This window comes from Mauremys mutica, chromosome 2, assembly GCF_020497125.1.
Source record: "Mauremys mutica isolate MM-2020 ecotype Southern chromosome 2, ASM2049712v1, whole genome shotgun sequence".
NCBI classification, from domain to species: domain Eukaryota; kingdom Metazoa; phylum Chordata; order Testudines; family Geoemydidae; genus Mauremys; species Mauremys mutica.
In genome coordinates this window covers 115,128,099-115,147,884 of record NC_059073.1, presented here as the reverse complement: position 1 = coordinate 115,147,884, position 19,786 = coordinate 115,128,099, and the positions used below count along the sequence as shown (strand labels likewise).

General features: G+C 42.1%; 1 protein-coding gene across 7 annotated transcripts in view; it reads left to right on the top strand.

The window, feature by feature from the left end:
• PHACTR1 (phosphatase and actin regulator 1) overlaps window positions 1-19,786 on the top strand; it is a 302,761-nt gene that overhangs the window by 260,915 nt on the left and 22,060 nt on the right. For all 7 annotated transcript variants that reach the window (XM_045006116.1, XM_045006117.1, XM_045006118.1 and 4 more), the window contains 2 exons: window positions 8,723-8,778; window positions 15,032-15,093. In XM_045006116.1, the coding sequence (XP_044862051.1) occupies window positions 8,723-8,778; window positions 15,032-15,093 (118 nt within the window). The remainder of the gene's footprint in view (window positions 1-8,722; window positions 8,779-15,031; window positions 15,094-19,786) is intronic.

Below are 19,786 nucleotides of genomic sequence, written 5' to 3'. Positions count from 1 at the left end.
GGAAGGGACTCTGAAGGGTCATTGAGTCCAGCCCCCTGCCTTCACTAGCAGGACCAAGTACTGATTTTGCCCCAGATCCCTAAGTGGCCCCCTCAAGGATTGAAGTCACAACCCTGGGTTTAGCAGGCCAATGCTCAAACCACTGAGCTATCCCTCCCCAAAAAGGAGGAGGTATAACTCAGTGGTAAAGCAGAGGTCCAACCCCTTACACCATGTATGAATTAATACATTAATAATTTGTTCAATATTTTTAAGAGTTAGAGTTCTTAATATATTAGGCTCCTAAGGGGTCAATTCAGACCAGAAAGGATATGGAACAGGCCAGGAAGAGGGAAGGGGTCATACCCAGTGTCGCCACAGAATGCACTGATTCAGCACATCCCCTCATCAGGTTCCCTTATCTGCAAACTAAAGCTCCCCACCCCAAGTAGAACTCGAAGAATTGGTAGCAGGTGCATCATCCTCTGCCCTCCAAATGGGGAAACCCCCACCTCAGGATGAAATTTATACCTCCCTGTGCCAGTTTCAGCAAATCTAGTCTAGTGGATGTTGTGCCATGTATTTGAGAGCAGACGTGTATGAGTGGAGATATATACTAGTTAACTGTAGTCTGTCCTTTTGGCAGACATGACTGTGTCAGAGCCTGACTTCTAAATGTGTCAAGATTATTTATTTTTGTTGTTTTAAATGATGAGACTAAAGGGATGCTCTTGTCTTAATCATAGACAACTGTGATTTGAAAGTGGAATTTAAGGACAAAATCTCCCGAAAGACATCAGCCTGGTCACTCGTTAAATGGAAAGTGTTTGTGTTGCATTAAAGATTTGTATTTCAGTCAGAGGTGCTACCAATCATTGAACAAGTCTATTATTCCTCTGACCTCTCAGAACCCCTGCTGTCTGCAGTGATAGAATCAGTACAAGTCACTCTACAGTCTCATTATGGTGCATGTTTCTCCAGTCCTTTCCTTGTGGAAACCAAATTAGTGAATACAACTGGGTTGCCAATTCCATCCCCACCCCGTTCATTTTTATACAAATCTAGATACATTTGCCCAAATACAGGCCTGAGACATGTTCTTAGCACTGCAGAGACTAATATACTTTGTCTACTTAACTTTCCTCTGCAATTTCAATGGGATGTGGTGTCCTTTGTTTCCCACTCTAAATTGTTGTGTGGTGGTGGTGTTACTTGTTAAACAACTAACAGTTTCCATCCAGAAACAGCTGCATTTCAGCATTGGGTGAAATCATTCCTGATACGTAGAATATAATGTGAGCTTGCAGTAGGAATAATAAAAAAGGAGATGTCACTATTAAAATTAGTCTTTATGTCACTGCAATAAATAGGAGAACCACAAAGAATCCAGACAATTTTTTATTTGGCTAAAGAATTATGTATTTAAATAAAAAAAATTGTGACATAATCTGGAACTAAAACAAGGAAATGGCTGTTTACAAATTTAATGCCCTAGATCTAAAACAAGAAAATAGCTTTTTTTTCTTGTTATACTGAATGCTGACAAATATAGGGCAGCTCCACTAAGAACCAGGTCATAAATTTCCACCTTGAAAAATTTCATCATAAATCTTTTCGTTTTGTGTCTGCTGATTGTAGGGAGTTAATCACAAGAACAATTGTTGTACAGATTGGATGACCTTGTAAATTCTGTAAAGGAAACAAATCAGAAAGCAATGAAAGTAGATAAAGGAAGCAGACTGACAGGATTAAATTTCATTTTTTTAGGCTGATGATTATAAAATGAAGAAATTGCTTTTTTTGGTCAAAGAATTTAACTTCTCTTAGTTTCTCCTTTTTTCTCAACATGTTATGGCCTGCTTGACAATTGATATGTGGTAACTCCCATAAAGCAGTCAACATGCAAGGCCAATTCTTTAGCCAGCCTTTAAATAGGCATGAACATGTTCGTGAGCACAAGCTGGATTTTTGGACTTGTAACAATCCAGTTTGCATGCGTGATCACCTATTTGTGTGTATAAACGTGATAATTTCATGTGCAAGTTGTTGTATGTGAATAATTAAAGGTAACTTTTTAAACATTTGGCCTGTATTCGGTCTGTGGTAAGTATTGCTTCATGACCTTCGCATTGCAATTTAAGGGAATTAAGTGATTTTGGGATAGTCAGATCAGTTTCAAGAAAACTACTATATCTTCCATTACGTGTGATAAAACTATACAAGCTAGAAATATAGCACATTCTTCCTGAAAGACTGTGGAGAACCTCAAGGGTCACTTTGAGGTCAAGAGAGAGGTGTTTTATTTGCATGCCTAGTCACAACTATTTATTTTACAGGAAACATGGCTAAGAGGTATGCTCACATCTCATTGGACTGGGATTTATGTGCACAGTTCACACCATATGTGGAGATTAAATATACCCCCCTAGGCTATGCACCTTGATATGTGGAATTATAAATCACATTAATAATGTTAATTAATAGAAACATGCTTTGGTCCACAGTGAAGAGAATGAGTGCTAGACCAGATCTCAGTGTCCTTTAAATCCATAGCTGTAATACTTGCTGCAAATATTGGGCTCACAATTGAGATTTCTAATAATCTGCAACATAGCAGACTACAGGGAAACCACATATCTATGTGGCACATCCAGTTAATTTAGTAACCTAGCATTTTCGATAACCCAACTCTTAACTGAAATCACTGAATTTAGTAGACAGTGATGCCACTGATGAATTGTATATCATAGGAATAAGCATTCAGGATGTTACTTTTACCCTAAGAGTGGATGTGTTTAGGGTAGGTTTGGAACAGTGATCCAAAAAATACCTATATTCTTCAATCTGTCAGCAAAATCTTCAACAAGTTTTCTTTTGTACAATAATAAAAGTGGACACACTCTGCTTATTTCTTCCTGCTGACAACTGTCTGGATTGAAAACTAGCCCTGAAAATTTGGAAATCCTAGTCCAGTATGGTAGGGGTTGGAGGGCTGGAGTAGTGCACTGGTGTTTCAGTAATCATGCTGCATGCATTCTTTATTGGGCTGTTGGTGATAAAAGTATTTGGAGAGATTCTAGATTTCTTGCTCTCTTGGCCTACAAAGGGCAAGGTGCTCCACCAATCAGCAGGATTGTGCAACACTCAGCAATGATATCTCAGCTTTTTAAGGAGCAGCATCGACTGGTTCAAAGGCAAGCCTCTCCAGGCCTCCTCCACCAGGATAGTGGCTAGCAGGGCCTTGTGCAAGGGGACGAATTTACCTGTGTAAAGCAGGTAGATTATTATCCAGGGGTCATCAAAGAAGCATAAAGCCCCTCACCTTCTCTCTCAGAATACTTAAGAGATTATACTAATATTTTTACACTGTTTAAGCCATGACAGAGCCCTGATTTTTTTTTTAATGTCATATGAGAGCAGAGAAGAGACTCTACAGCAATGGAAGGTTCTGGCTTTGTCTCTAGAAACTACAACAGAGTAACTACTAAGCCTTTTGAAAAGATATGGCATGCATTTGTTTCCCCTTCTTCTGTTTCTCCACTTCCACTTTATTATGACTTATTTGTATTGCAGTAGTCCTAAGGAATCCCAGTAATGGACCAGACCCCCTTGTGCTAGGCACTGAACAAACACAAAAAAGATGGTCCCTATCCCAAAAGAGTTTACAGTTTAAGACCAAACGGGCGGATATAGACAAATATGGGAAGCACAAGGAAACAATGAGACAATATTGGTCAGCATGATAGACAGTGGTGTCAGCGCACCAGTTGCCTAACATTGTCCCATTTACTTTGTCAGCTTTGATCTTTTGACTTGCGTTCCATGTGTCCTGTCCCTTCCCGCATCTTTGTGTATCTGCACTAGATCAACCACAATCTGGCCTAAAATGTTAAATGCCAATATTAAAATAAACAAGAATGAAAATCCTCTATTATTGTTATTATTAAATGTAAATATGCATTTTCATGCATGAAACTGCAGGAGCCAGCCAGCAGCATAAAGGATTTAGCATTATACTTCTTTTCTTAAAAGTTGCTTTTAAATACTAATCAGATAATTATAAACATGAGCACTGAGAACAATTTACAACCTCATTAGCATTAGCTCTCAGCCAAAATCATCATGCCAGTGCTTTTGTTGTTGGAGGGGTTGTTTGTTGGGCTTTTGTTCCTATGCGGTGTGTATGACAGTATGTAGTTCTTTGGATGACTGAGTAATGTTCCAGTTCAGTATTCAGGACCCTGCTATCCAAATAAACCCTGCCTCAAAAAAATCTAAAGAGAGGTCCTTAAGGAGTGTGCGGTGTGAAACTAGTATGATGTAAGTAAAACTAACTCCTGCTTTGTAGGGTTACACGGTCAATGTGAGCCCTTCAAGATTGGGCTGGAAGGGAACAAGTGCTTTAATTTTTGACATGTCTGTGGAAGACTGATGAATGTGAAATAGCAGGTTTTGTAGTAATGGATAAAGTTAAGCATAAATGTGGAACAGGCTTTGTGCATGGTTTCCCCATCCATTTCTGACAGTGCTTTTTAACACTGGCTTGCAGTCTATTTACTAGCTTAGTCCTGGGCCAGCTGTACAGTGGGCTCTTTTGGTAATGTCAACAGACACTCATTAGGGACCAGGCTGAGACTACCACACTTACTTCATTTGTTACCTCCCAAAGACAAATTTGAAGCCAGGTCCCCAGTACCTACCTGCACAGCAGTCAAGAGAGTATCCCCTTGTAGCAAGAGTTCCAAATTACAAGGGAAAATATTTCATGGCTGGCAGCCCTACTACATGTAGGACAGATCTGCAGGACTCTAGAGGGAAATCCAGGACTCTCCTGTGGAATGTAGACCAGTAAACTGCCATGAACTCACCCGTTTTAGCTCTTGCATACAGAACATTCTGTAATACGTCTATTCGGCTTCAGATTCTGAGCATCATCCAAATAATCTATTCATTCTAGTGAAAAACTCAAAACACAATTTTTACTTAACTTTTTTTTACATTTCTTTAGAGAGCAAACAAAAACAATTTGTCATTTTTACTAGTCTCCTCTTTTGAAATGTCCTTGTCGCGTTTTAATTTATGACAGGGTCCCAGTGGGGCTTAAAGATCAGAGTATTTTAAAGTGTAAAGGGATAATGATGCTTTAGACCAGTTAGGCCAGGATTATATCTCCTGTTCTATTTTGCAGAAAGGAAAAGGTTGTCAGGCCTCCCCCCTCCACTTTCTTTGTTTAACATCCATTCTAATTAGGAAATATTCCTTATGAAAAGGTTAGTAGTCCCCCAGAGACCATTACACTTGGATTGGGATAATAAAGCAGGCTTCTAGTTTGGTGAAGTTTCTTCAGCCTTCAAAATACAGCCTGAATGCTACTGGTGAAGAGGGGTGGGTGTGCAGGAGGAGGTGGTGGTATGTGCATGGGTATTTTAGAAGGTGATCTATGAAAGGATGTCAGTGAGCACTGGGCTGAGTCCTTGAAAATTCATGGAGAATGTAAAAAGCTAATGTAAAATATTATTATCTAGAGACAATACTGCTAACATACCATGTTGGTTTTTTATATCCCTCTGCATGTTTTTTCTTTGTGTGCTCATGTTTTGTTCCCACCTCCTCCTCTCCCCCCCCCCCCAGGTTTTTTTGTTGTTATATTTTTTTAAGGATATTTGTATGGAAACAGAATCTTTGCTACTTTAGAGATTATCAATTCCTGCTGCTAATTCCTCATTTGAAATAATAATCCTCTTTGCAACATTACATTTGTTTGCTGTGGAAATAGTTATGATGCAACAAAGAAGGATTATGACTTCCTGGCCCAAATTCAGCACAAGTGTAAACGGGTGCAACTCCCTGGCCCTAAGTGAGGATGTAAGTCCAACAGAGGAAAGACATTTTGGTGCAAATCCAGCATAACTCTACTGAGGTCATTGCAATTAACTCCCAATACGCTGGTGTAACTGACACAAAACTGTCCTTTGATCTCTAAAATGATGATAATAATTTCAAAGTTTTGCAAGAGGCAAAAGGCATCTGTGTCTTTAACTGTTGCACTTCTGCTTAGTGAACCAGATTTATCAGAGTAAACACTTCCAGTATTGCATGCATCTGGTACAGCATGTTTTCACTGAACTTCCAGGGAAATGCTATCAGTTAAAAGATTACTCCTGTGCTTTGCTAATGTGAAATCTAAGAATGGGAAGGGGTTGTGAATGTACCGGTAGCTAAATGGGAATAAGTAGTTGTTGAGACTGTTAGAGGACAGGAGACATACATGTTGAATAAGTAATGGCTAAACCCAAAATTCATTAAGACATTAAAAAAAAGATGAGGGGTGATTTTACATGTGGTGACACACGTGTGGTGACATGTGGGGCCCATCTCAGTACAACGATCTTTGAAGTTTTTATACTCTCAAGGGCTGGCTCGAGCTTACATATAATCTTACATTAAATACACTGTAAATACAATAGTTTTAGGATAGGCCTTTGCTCATCCTAGCTGTCACAAGGTAATCTAAACTACAGAAGAGGTTGCATAGTGCTCATGACTCCATTTAGATTTTTCTTATGGTCTTGTCAGGGGATAAAGCCAAGGGGACAGGCTGTCAGCTGGTATAAATCAGTGTAGCTCTATTGGTTCAGTGAAGCTCCATTGATTTATGCCAGTTGAGGATTTGCCCTAGAGAGTACATTTTTCATTATGAGCTAAATGCTTATGTGCTTAAATCAGTTTTTACTCATTCCTCACTCAGATGAAAACAGAAGTCTCAGGATTTGGCCCTGTGTTCAGAAATGGCCAGCATTCACTTACTCTGATGTCTGAAAAATAAGAGATTTTTAGCTGATCCTTTTTAATCCCATTTTGTTTTTTTACTGCGGGCAAAAGGCCCTTGATAGTAACATCTTTCTCTTAAAGTCACACAGATTGGTCCTTTTTTCTTACTGTGTGCTGTTTGTCCCTGTGGAAATGGTCACATGCTCAGTGGCTGGAATCTGGCCTCAGCATTCCTCTGATGCATCTTTCTGAGAACTCTCACAATGTGATGCACAAGAAGCATTCTGTAACTCAGTCACTAGAGCTACATATTGCCAAGTTAAACTGTGTGATTTTTATTCTTTGATTCCCATACACTGCTAGTAACAAAATGCTTTTAATGGCCTCCTAACAATAAGGTGAACTATCTAAGCATCCCATTAGCAACAGTTACTGTATCTTAAGGATAATAATAATAAATAATAATGTTTGAATAGCACATTCCATCTTCAGAGTGCTTTACAAACATTCATTCATTCTGAATTAAGGATGAGTTTCTGTCATTTTCAGCACTTTTCCAATGAAGTAATTGTCCAGTCAACCACAGCAAAGAGACCAAGCTAATGGTCCTAATTCTGTACTGCATTAAGGTCACTCTTTGCTGCTGGAGTGATGTAAATGAATCATAAAACCAGCATATCTGGCCATGGGATTATACTCCCTGCTAAGCATCTGGTGTAGGGTGTATTCCCAGAGGAAGTCCCAGCATTGCTGTGAATCCCAACTGCTGTAACAACTCCTTGAGGCCATAGGGAATGAGCACAACGTAGAGCAGTCCTCAGGCTGCTCTAATTTATGCCTGGGTACCAGACTGGCACACAGTAGCTCCAGGATCAGGGGAATGCAAAGATGATTTGAAGAAACTGCTGCACTTCCCTCCTGTGATGTGATGTGCATTCTTTGGCTGCAGCTGCGGATTGGGGCCAGTGTGTTCTGAGAAGCCTGAAATCATTTCCTAAACTTTGTCAGACAGTAGCCCTGATCCTACACCACATCAGGCGGCCTCAGCTTCCATTTATTTAAATGAGCGTCATCAACTTCCCTGATGTAAATGACTGCATTGTGTGCGGAGGGTACTCAGCACAGAATCAGGCCCCAAATTCATGTTTTGGATGGTGATTAATGTTCTGTTACTGCTCCCATTGAAAGCAATGACAAAACTCCCATTGACTTCAATGGGTGTAAGAGCAGGCTCAACAAATGTTAATTTCTGAGGTCGTCTTGCTGCTTTTCTTTGTTTTTCTAATACCCCTTTCTGCTAATCTCTCTTGCTTTCTAGTCGGAGTTCTGTGATTGTTTCTGTTTGCAGTCCCCTTTTGTAATTAGATCTTATTTGTTGTGACTGTATTACGTACAGGTTGACTGCCAAGTGATTTCAATTCATGTTCATTTGTAATTAGTACATTTAATAAAGCTGTCCAAGAGGGGAGTGAGAATGGAGGAGGAGGAGGAGAAGAAGAGCTGCTATTGTTCCACAGTCTGCAAAGCCTAACCAGGCCTCCTAGTTACTGTGGACTGGCTTTGTGTTCAAACTCTGTTTGGACAAGTTGGGTACAGTCGGGAGGCTCTCACACAGCAGAGGGGAGGGAGCTAGAACTAAACTTTTCATACTTGTGAAAGTCAGGAAACAGGCATGAAAGGAAGGAAATTAAGTGAAGAAATCTGCACAGCCTAACTTTTAGCAGATTAGCCTGGGGTGGGAGTGGGAGGGTCATGTCTAACATGACACAAGACATTTTGGTTTTTGTGGGTTGGAAATAGAAGAGCAAAGTATAGTCCATAATACCACGCACAGTGTGGACATACTGTATACATAATGGAGCAATGGCATTGTCTCACTCTCTGCCTTTTGCGCCGCAAAGTCGCTCTTATACACATTGAACTAAGGAGGATGTGATATGGTCCAAAAACTGATCCTGGATTTTTTTCGCAGGCGACTGAGCCAGAGGCCCACTGCTGAGGAACTGGAGCAGAGGAACATTCTGAAACGTAAGTATTTGTACCATTCAGAATTCAACTTGTTAGCTGCTCTGTGTCTTTTATAAAGCACCAAATACAAGTCTGTAGCTATATCACAAATAAGTAATAATATATATAGGAGCTATGTTTGGGTGGGAATGACTGTGGAAAATCACATTCAGTAAGATAACCAATACAAACAGTCTGGGAAGAAAATTCAAACTGAGGGTCGTCTTCCAAAGTTTTCACACAGGCAAACCTCCCATTGAAATCCAATAAAGACTTCAGGATTTAGCCCACAGTTTCTAAACTCTAATCTGTATTTTTCCTTTCAACAAACAAACCTATGGGGAGTTGCAACATCCCTAAAGTAGTTGTTGATATTTTAAAGCCACAAAAATCTACCCAGACAGCCTGATCCTGTTCCAGTCCGTATGAGTTTTACCACTGATTTCAAGGAGAGGAAGGTTGAATCTGAAATAACAATTATTCTAATGAACAAATCAGATATTGAAAAAGTATGGCAGTTATTTTTTAATCAAATCAAAATGGTTTTAAATATGAAAAAGATAAAGCTGTTTATTTGAAGATAACTAGTCAGAAAGCAGAGAACAGCGGGAATACAATTTTCACTGACACTCTTGCGTGGGTGATGTATACTGCTTCCTTTCAGAAGCATGGAACTAGAGTATTAAAAAAAAGCTACAAGAAAAAATAGTCTACAATATCATGTTTAAATTCCTTAGTGTGTCTTTAGGTAGAATCCCATTGTTAAAAATTGTATATTTGTTGTTGTTGGGTTTTTTATTTCTACATTGAACAGAATCCTAGAGGCATGTAATGGGTGATTAGCTCTTTAGAAATTAGTAAAATTAATTGATTAAATACCATGAAATCAAATTTCTAACATGTTTCAGTGGTGTAGTTAGGGAATAAAATGTGCTGGCACTGCAGTAGTTGGTTTTCTGTAAATATGGCACATCAATAGACAGGTAGCTATAGATATAGAGATAAGATTAGATTAGCTATCAGAGCCAATTTAAGCAGATATGGGGCTATCATTCACTTATGAGTGTGTCATCTCCTACTATATTCTCTAAACTTCTGTGCCATGTCGGGTGGAGAGAGTCATTCTCCTGGGGGAAACTATTGGAAAAAGAGGCGATGTGTCCAGAACCAGATTCTCCAAAGAGCTCATGTTGTCACCCCAGAATTCCCAGTCAGCATGAGCCATCTGGTACCGCACATCACCTGGCACTGGAGCATAACCAGTAACCACCACACTGGTACTGGTGCAGGGAAAGACGGGGGGGGGGGGGGGAAGGGCAGGCTGCAGCTTTGGCAGCATTGTCTGAACCATAAACTTAATGGCCAACATTTTAAAACCTAGGTTTCTAAAGATGGGCTGTTACAAGTAAAATTTTCAAACATGTCCAAGTCACTTAGGAACCTAAGTCTCATTGAGACTCAGCCTCATGAGTCATTTAGGGCTTTTCTTTTAAAATGGGGCTTAGGGCTTGGCTACACTTACAAATTTGCAGCGCTGCAGCAGGGTGTGAAAACACACCCTCTCCAGCGCTGCAAATTGCGGCGCTGCAAAGCGCCAGTGTGGTCAAAGCCCCAGCGCTGGGAGCGCGGCTCCCAGCGCTGTCCGTTATTCCCCACAGGGAGGTGGAGTACGGACAGCGCTGGGAGAGATTTCTCCCAGCACTGGCGCTTTGACTACACTTAGCGCTTCAAAGCGCTGCCGCGGCAGCGCTTTGAAGTGTAAGTGTAGCCAAAGCCTTAGCTCCTAAGTGACTAAGTGTATTTGAAACCATTACCCTAAATCTAAAACTACATTTTGGCACCTAAATAAAACATAGATATAAACAGAGATCTGCCATAGAACTCTACATGTCTTGGTAAATGAAAATTTCCTAAATACTGGGAGGGGAAATTGTTACATAATAATTGTATTTATAAGCCACCCCACGCCTTTGCTGAAGCACCTACATGATGAGTAAATTATTGAAATATTATGTAATGAAAACATCAAATATTAAAAATCCAAACTAAGGACCATCAGATTCCAGTATGGTTCAGCATTATAAGACAGCATTGTTCACTCCCCCTTCAATAGTTCAGTGATGCAATTTAAATATATATCTAAGAACATAGCTAGATGGACAGATGGATGGATGATGTGAAACAAGAAAATTAAGTCCAAAGATCTTATCCCAAACAAGTGGAACTATTTTTATTAGCCCAATTCACAATACAGTAAATGAGCACATGGTGTTTTTCAAAGTAGGTAGGTTTTCCTCTGTGGCTAGAGCTGAAATTTCCTTGATGCACTTGTCACATTTGACATCACTGTGTTCTTGTATCAAATGCAATTGTGTCAGTATCAATTCCATGGGTGGGAAACAAAATGAGGCAAAATGTATTTACTCAGCCAGTCTTTGCTCATGCAAAGATCACCTGACCATTTCCTAGCCCCACTACGATGGAATGAATAAGATAGTCTTGCTGATTGAATTCCAAAAGCACAGGTACTCATAGCACAAAATCCACTGCCACAGATGGCACTAGTAAAAATGGTTGTCTCAAAAGAGGAGCTGAGGGCCTACTGCTGGAAGGTGTTGGGTACTTCCTGTGAGATGCAACATGCCCTCAACTACCATTGACTTAAATAGGAGTCAAGAGCAGGAAGCAGTTTGGGTGAGGAACACAGCACCCTGCAGTTTTGTGTGCTGGATAAGAATGAAGACTGAACTGATGCTCACCCATGCAGAGGGTCCTTCCAAGGCATGAGTGAGGCACATTAGTTTGTGAGGAAACTTGCATGGTGACTGCATCTGTGATGAAGAGAGGACTTCAGCTTTTAAGGATGCCAGGTTGGCACCTTCAATGAGCATGAATTCCCTGTAAAAAGGCAAGGAGATTGGATCTGATGGGTCTGACACAATTTCAGTTAAAATGTCAGACTGGCACTGACGTCAGGCCTGAAAATTCCAGTTCTTCTCACACAAAGAGGCTAGAGAGAAAGAGGGGATCTCCTGACCACTTAAAACAAAACACACAAAGCAACAGTTTTGTAACCTCTCTAGTTTTAAAAGGACTTCATCAATTTTAGCCATATTTTAAATAAAGAAATCGCTTTCTGGCTTCAGACAAGGACAATTGCTAATGACCAGCTTTCACTTGGTAAAGGTTTCACCCTACCCAGTTGTCTCTAAAGCTTGGTAACTGGGCTGAAGGAAACAAGGAAAAATAGTGCAGTTGTTAAGAAGCCTCATTTCTGCCCTTTCAGACACTTATTTGTAGCCTTTCAGCCAATTTGTTCTATTCTGAACCCTGTTAGAAGCTGTTTACCTCTCCCAATTAACAGCCTGATCCTTCAAAGATTTACTCAATGGCACTGTTCCCATGAGTAAACTGTTGACAGGATCAGCTCCTTAGATTCTGTGTGGAACAATAAATCAGTCTGATTGGGGACTGGTTAGAGGGAGGATCTATGCAGGGAACTTAAAAAAAACTAAGAAAAAGAGAAACAATTTAGCAATGCATATATTCCAAATAGTATAGAAAAGGTGCTTGGGATCTGTCCCCTGCTGTCTTCTTATCCTTCTGCTATAGCATGAAATTCCTTCCTCCAGAAAATTTTATTTTAAAAGTATTACTGGAAATCTGTCATTTGAAATTAAAGGGCCCTATTATAATAGGAGACAATCATGCTCAGCATGTATTGAATTGGTGGATTTTTAGTGAGAAATCCTGGTTCCACTGAAGTCAGTGAGAGTTTTGCAGTTGACTTCAATGGGGCCAGAATTTCACCTCTGCTGATTAGCGCCTCAGACTGGGAATCAGGAGACCCGGTTTCTAATCCTAGCTCTGCCTCCAATTTGCTCTGTGATCGTGGACAAGTCAAATCGCTTCTCTGTGCTGTACGGCTGGTCTATGCCCACTTTGAACACCAGTTTAACTGCCTCGTTTTAAATAAACTCCTGGTGTGGACACTTTTAGATCAGTTCGAGTGCCTTAAATTGGCTTAACTTAATTCAGTTGGTAACTGAAAGTTTTAAGAATACCCGCAGTAGGGATTTGCCCGGATTGAGCGACATTGGTTCCAGCACCAGTTCAGTTAAATCGGTGCTTCAGCTGTGTGTAGAAAAGCCCTTAGTTTCCCTTTCTCTAAAACAGAGGTAATATTTACCCACCATTGTAAAATACTTTGAGATCCTTGGATGAAAGGTTCTGTATACCAATAGACTGTATGTGTAAAGTAATAGTATATTATTATTATTTATTTATTATTTCTTGACTCATTGAAGGTACTCTTGCCTTAGGAGTCCACTCCAGCAGCTCAGTAATGAACACGTTGTTGTGGCTTATTGCTTAGTTAGCTCAGCTATCTGTGTATTATGATTGTGCCTAGACAATGGGGTAAACTTTTCAAAAAGAGTCTAAATAAGGATATGGCTTCACTGCAGAGTTAACTCCTCTCGAGTTAATCTAGCTCAAGTGAGAGCCAGACACACAGTGAAATAACACTCGAGCTACACAAACTAATTGTGTTAGCAGTGACAAGTGGGGCTGATTCTAGCCGGTATCCCTTCTTGGGTCAGCCAACACTCAAGTTATTCTCAGGTTAACTCTGCAGTGAAGACAAGCCCTAACTGACTTAGGAGCCGACATCCCATTGTTTAAATTCCTACATCTCACTGACTTTCAATGAGATTTAGACTTGTAAGTGCCTACGTCGCTTTTGAAACTGTGACTTTTAAGAGCTTTGGAAAGTTTTGCCCTGAGCCTGTTTTTTACGTTTAGGGATCAATGAGGCTTGTGAAAGTTTAATAGAGCTGGCAGTGCTAGATATTACTTTCCTGAGCCTTTGTGATACAGGCTTGTCTTGGTAAGAAACTGCCATGTGGCCTATTTGGTTTTCGTTTGTGAAGCATGTTGCCCCCAGCGTTGGCTGTTGTGCTCCTGTGCTGTGCTATGCAAGGCCCGTATCAGAAGGACCTTCTCACCACTCTGTTAGACAACAGCTCAGATAATGGCAGGCTGAGTCTGGGACTTTACCCACTACCCCTGTTGTGAGGTTTGTTTCCAGACCCTCCACTGAGTAGCTGTGGACAAACTATCCTGTGGCCAGGGAAAAAATACTTCTGCTTCTTCCCGAGCTCCTGCCCTCTCAGCCTGTTCTTCTCAGAGGCTAGCTGTATTATCACTGTCCACCGCTGGGCCACCAGAATGCAGACAATGGTTTCTGAAGCACTGGCTGTCTGCCTGGTAATGCTAAAAAGTGAAACACACACAGAAGTAAAATTCATACTGATACTGAGGCAGAAGATGTGGATATTTCATGAGGCATAGAAGAAAGTGCAGTAGCAAATGAGTAGGGAAGTTCGCTGTTCCCAGAAGGACTTTCTCTGCATCTGACAAGCCCTGAAACATAAGTAGGGCCCTACCCAAATTCACGGTCATGAGAAACACCTCACAGACTGGGAAATCTGGTTTCCCTCCGAGAAATCTGGTCTTTTGTGCGCTTTTACCCTATATTATACAGATTTCATGGAGGAGACCAGCGTTTCTCAAATTGGGGGTCCTGACCCAAAAAGAAGTGGGGGGGGTCACAAGGTTATTTTAAGGGGGTCACAGTATTGCCAACCTTACTTCTGCGCTGCCTGCAGAGCTAGGCGGTCAGAGAGCAGTGGTTGCTGGCCTGGCACCCAGCCAATAGCAGCACAAAAGTAAGGGTGGCAATACCATACCATGCCATCCTTCCTTCTGTGCTGACGTCTTCAGAGCTGGGTGGCCAGAGAGTGGCGGCTGCTGACCAAGGGCCCAGCTCTGAAGGCAGCAGCGCAGAGGGTGGCAATACCATACCATGCCATCCTTTCTTCCATGCTGCTGCTGGTGGTGACTCTGCCTTCAGAGCTGGGATCCCAGCCAGCAGCTGCCACACTCTGGCTGCCCAGCTCTGATGGCAGTGCCGCCACCAGCAGCAGCAGCAGCACAAAAGGGTAGCTGTACCGCAATCCCCGCTACAATAACCTTGCGACACCCTCCCCCCCCCCCACACACACACACGCCTTTTTGGGTCAGGATCCCTACAATTACAATACTGTGACATTTCAGATTTAAGTAGCTGAAATCAAGAAATTAACGATTTTAAAATCCTATGACCATGAAATTAACCAAAATGGACCATGAATTTGGTATACTGATGTAGAGGCGTATTTGTTTTATACTGTGCATTTTGATCATGCCAAGAATTATGTAAATCTTTTTCTAGCTCGGAATGAGCAAGAGGAGCAGGAGGAAAAACGGGAGATAAAGAGAAGATTAACACGCAAGGTGAGAGGCAACTTTTATACTGTTATAGTCCAGGAACTTTCTACTGACTGCATAAACCTTTGCCTTTTTCTTTTCCAGAGCACCCTTTTTAAAAAGAGAACTTAAAATATTATTGAACAAAATCTTAAACAACTGTCTCTGCATTTTAAGGGCGAAAACCCAGGGGAAAGAGAGGAGCATCTCTGGGGACTTCCAGGGCAATTATTAGAAATAACGGAATGAAAATGAGCAAAGGAAAATTTAGGCTCAAGAGCAGGAAAGCATTTCTTAAGAGTAGCCTGTAAGAGTAAAGGCTTAACATTGATTGAATGCTATTTCCATTGAAGTCAGTGGCTCCCAATGATTTCTATGGAGCAGAGTTAAGACCATGCTGAGTGCTTTTGAAAATCCTACTCAAGACACATTATACTGGGGAATGGACTTTTAATGGAAGAGAACTGGTACCTTAACATTTAAAACTAGATAGGAACAAAGCAGTGGAGAATAGTGTCTAATGCAGGAAAGGGAACAATCCTGTCTTGGCAGAAGAGGATGGACTAGATGACCTAATAGGTCTTTGCCATCGATGATTTTTCTACTCTTAAGGTTAAAGAGTAGTAATTTTATATATGCTTGGTGAGCTGGTGTGAATCATCATAGAGCAGTGGTGGGCATCCTGCAGTCCTCTGCTGCTTCCCGCAGCTCCCATTGGCCACTGGGAGCTGTGGCTGGCCGTGCCTGTGGACGGTCAATGTAAATAGTCTTGCAGCTCGCCGGCGGATTACCCCGACAGGTCACAGGTTGCCCATCACTGTCACAGAGCCACTGATTTCAGCAGCACTATACTAATTTATATTTGTTAAGGACCTTGCCTGTTTGCCAATTATATCAGTATTTCCCATATGAGGAGAGCAATGGAAGAAGCACTACTGTGAACTCATACCATTAAATAATTCTCTTGTCCAAACAATTTTATAAACACCAAGAAGTTGAATAGAGCGTTGTAAAATATATAAATAATAAAACTGATAAAGGACTATAAACAGGATATATGTTGTAATATTGGAAAAAAAAGTTTTAATTCCAGGCTAATATTTGGGTCAGTTCATCTTCTGTCCAACCTGGCTTCTTTCATCCTTAGAAATAATGGCCCAGAGTCTGTCTATAGCTCTATCTTGTCAATGGATCTATGCCAATTTACAGATGAGGATCTGGCCCACTGAACTGTAGTGTTTAAAAAAAAAAACAAAACCATAAATTCCTGACAAGACTAAGCACACTTCCACTGCCATCCTGTTATACTGATGTTTGAGGAAAAGAATCAATTCACACTGCACCTACTTTAAGGCAAAGCTCAGGTTAATCTCTGCACAGAAATTGCAAATATCATTTTGTAAGTCTTTCATTCTTGTTGTATTTAGACAGGCAAACATGTACAGGAATCCAGTCCAAATGGTAGTGCTATTTGCTAAACAAACATGCAAGATAGAAACATTACACACACACACACACACACGCACACACGCCAAAGAATCTGGCTTTCATAAACCAACCTGCCCTGTCACTGTACAGTTCCCCACCGCACACCCGCCCTTCAGGAAATGCAGAAGGCAAGAGCAGCTTCTTGCACTGAAGAGGTCACCACTACAAGGACTAAAGTGTTCTGTCTACTGCAGTGGTCACCTACCTTTTTATGCCCAAGATCACTTTTTGAATTTAAGGGCAACCCAAGATCAACCCGGCCCTTTCCCCAAAGCCCTGCACCATTCACTCCATCCCCTGCTCTCTCCATCACTCACTTTCCCCCACCCTCACTCACTTTCACCGGGCTGAGGTAAGGGGTTGGGGTTCGGAAGGGGGTGCAGGCTCTGGTCTAGAGCCAAGGGGTTTGCAGTGTGGGGGGGGCTCTGGGCTGAGCCTGGGGCAGGGGGTTGGGGTGCAGAAGGGGGTACGGGGTGCTGGCTCTCAGAGGTGGGTCAGGGATGGGGCAGAGTGTTAGGGTGCAGTCTCCAGAAGGGGGCTCAGAGTGGGGGCTTGGGGTGCTGTGGGGCCAGTGTTTGCAGGCAGGAGCAGCGAGTGGAGGGAGACCCCCACCCCCAAACACGCGCTGCCCACTTCCGGGGGCGGCATGGGGCCGGGACAGGCAGGGAGCTTGTCTTAGCGGCAGCCCCCTGTGCCACCAGAGATCGTGATCGACTGGGAGATCCTCTAGGATCGACCGTCGATCGCAATCGACCAATTGGTGACCACAGGTCTACTATATAACTGCAACTATACCTGTGATCCTGAAGGTTTCAGTTACTTGACAGGCAATTCCTGTTTGCACTTGCAAACAATAGCAACAGTTGAGCCTGTTACTGCACACCCTCCGTTCCCATTAAACTAGGTCCTTTGACTCTCATAATCACACTCTAGACACGTTCCTTTTGGCTGTTTTTGGACTTTTACTAAATAAGGATATGGTCTCATGAGCCCTACACGTACTATAATCACACTGAATTTCAGTGGGAGCTTTGTGCATGGAAAGCTCCTGGGATCAAGCCCTAAGTGAATACATGGCTTAAGTTGTTTATCTGTTTTCAATTTTTAAACTAATTGTTCTAGTGACAGCTTCTAATTGTCTGTAATTATACAGAAAGAACCATGGTACTTCACTACTATTGGATTTTGCTGTGATTTACGAATGTACTGTGTCCCTGCAGATAACAAAGGCTCAGAAATCACTAGAGAGAAGGAATGAATAAAGTTTGAAAGTTGACAAATAACAATTAGGAATGCCAAGTACCTGGTGAATTTCAGAAAGATTACAATTATTCCCCAAGCTCTCACTTTCATGAATATGGCCCAATATGGCTCTGCATCTTGAGTACTGTGACAGGTTCTCTCTGCCCAGCTGTACTGGAGTCTTATTAGCAACAGATGTTAAACCTGAGATCAGGGACAAAGCTAACTGGTCTTTCCAAACGTTTGCTCCGCTGTACCTGCTTGTTTCTGGGTGGTATTTAATGTACGCACACACAGAGCAAATTCAAGGTGATGTAGTATATGCAGAGCTTTATTCAAGTGGCATTGTATGTTTAACAACAACAGGGAAAGATGGTTCTGTAGTGTCCATTCTAAAGTCTCTTAACCGTAAAAACATTAAACAACACAAATTGTTACCCATCTGATTTTGTGAGACCATCCTGCCTTCAATGGAACAGTTCTGCTTCAGTGACCAGGGGCGCCTCCAGAAATTCTTCACGTGAATCACGCTCACTTTGTGGCGGCTGGGTGCCTGTCCCATGGGGCTGGGCCCTGTTCCCAGCTCTGGGCATTGCAAATTGACATACAGGGTCGCAACCACCCTCAGGTTTGCCCAGCAGCCACTTCATTCAGGAGCTACTGAGCGAAACCTGAGAGGCGTTGTGACCTCTCATGCCAGGTCACAACGCCATTTGATTTGCCCCCCCCCCTCCTCAAATGGGAGGCTATGGCAAACTGCCCCTTTCCCTTCCCCCCACCACGTCTGGGCAAACCTGCTGTCCAACTGGTACCCCTGCCAATGCTATGCACCATGCATAATACACGTGTGGCTGCGGGCTCCACTGACAGTGTCCTTGAAAATCTTCTAGGGCTGGCCTTGTGTCACAGCATGATGATGTATTGAAATATGACGCATTATAATGACATGAGATTTTACCCCACGGGCAAACTGTTAAAAGTTACATTTTTAATACAGACATCCAAATGGAGACCTCTTCAAAGCCCAGAAAGGATTGGAAAGGAGCTGTTGATGATTTCATAAGCTCCATTACACAGAAATCTTCAGTGCTATTCAAAGAGCAACTTCGATTTACTGTAAATCTGAAACCTGAAATAAATCTCTCACGGACCCCACATTCCTGGGGTGTGTATGGAACTCCTAAAGAATGGATCAATGGTCTGAGGGCACTGTAGATGGATCAGAAACTTCATAGTAGGGCAAGCATTGTCAAGACAGGGGGAGAGAACGTGGGTCAGCAGGACGCATCAAGGAGTTTCAGGATGGTGAGGGAAGACGGCCAAGGCTGCAGATGAACATCACAGTGGTTGTTGGGGAGTCTGTACAAATTGTTTCCTCTTCCTTCTTTCGTAGGGCAACTTAAAATGTAACAGTTGTTTCCTGTATGGCTCAAATACTGATAGCCTAACCCACAGAAAGTTCAGTTTGGTTTTGTAAACTGGTTTTTTGCCTGTGTTGTCCTGGAAGTCTAATTCCAGCTTCTGTGGATTTCACTATGTACATACATCTCTCTCTAGTTATTTACATAGCGCTCATCGCTATGCAGGCTTTCTTGGCCCGTGAGAGTGTGAATACAGTGCCCAGCTGTCGTGCCTCAGCCTTCTCTGCAGCTTCTTACTGAAAATAGGGCCAAAACTACATGTTCTTCTTCAGGTGGCCTCTGCACGTTCCCACTCTTGGGATGAACTGACAGTGCATCCTGAATGAGCAGAACCTTCTGTTAGCAGTTCCCGCTGGGGAGCACTCTCCTGGCCCCCGCTCCTCCCCTTGCAGCTTCGAATGTCAGGGCATGGCACACAGACAGCCTTCGTTCCTTCCAACCACGGGAGCAGATGGACCAGGAGCCTTGCCAGGTCTTTGGATCGTTCCCTGTGCAGCAGCCTTCAATTAGATTTTAATTAGTTCTACATTATTCTTTTCTTTTTTCTTTTCTTTTCTTTTCTAACTAAG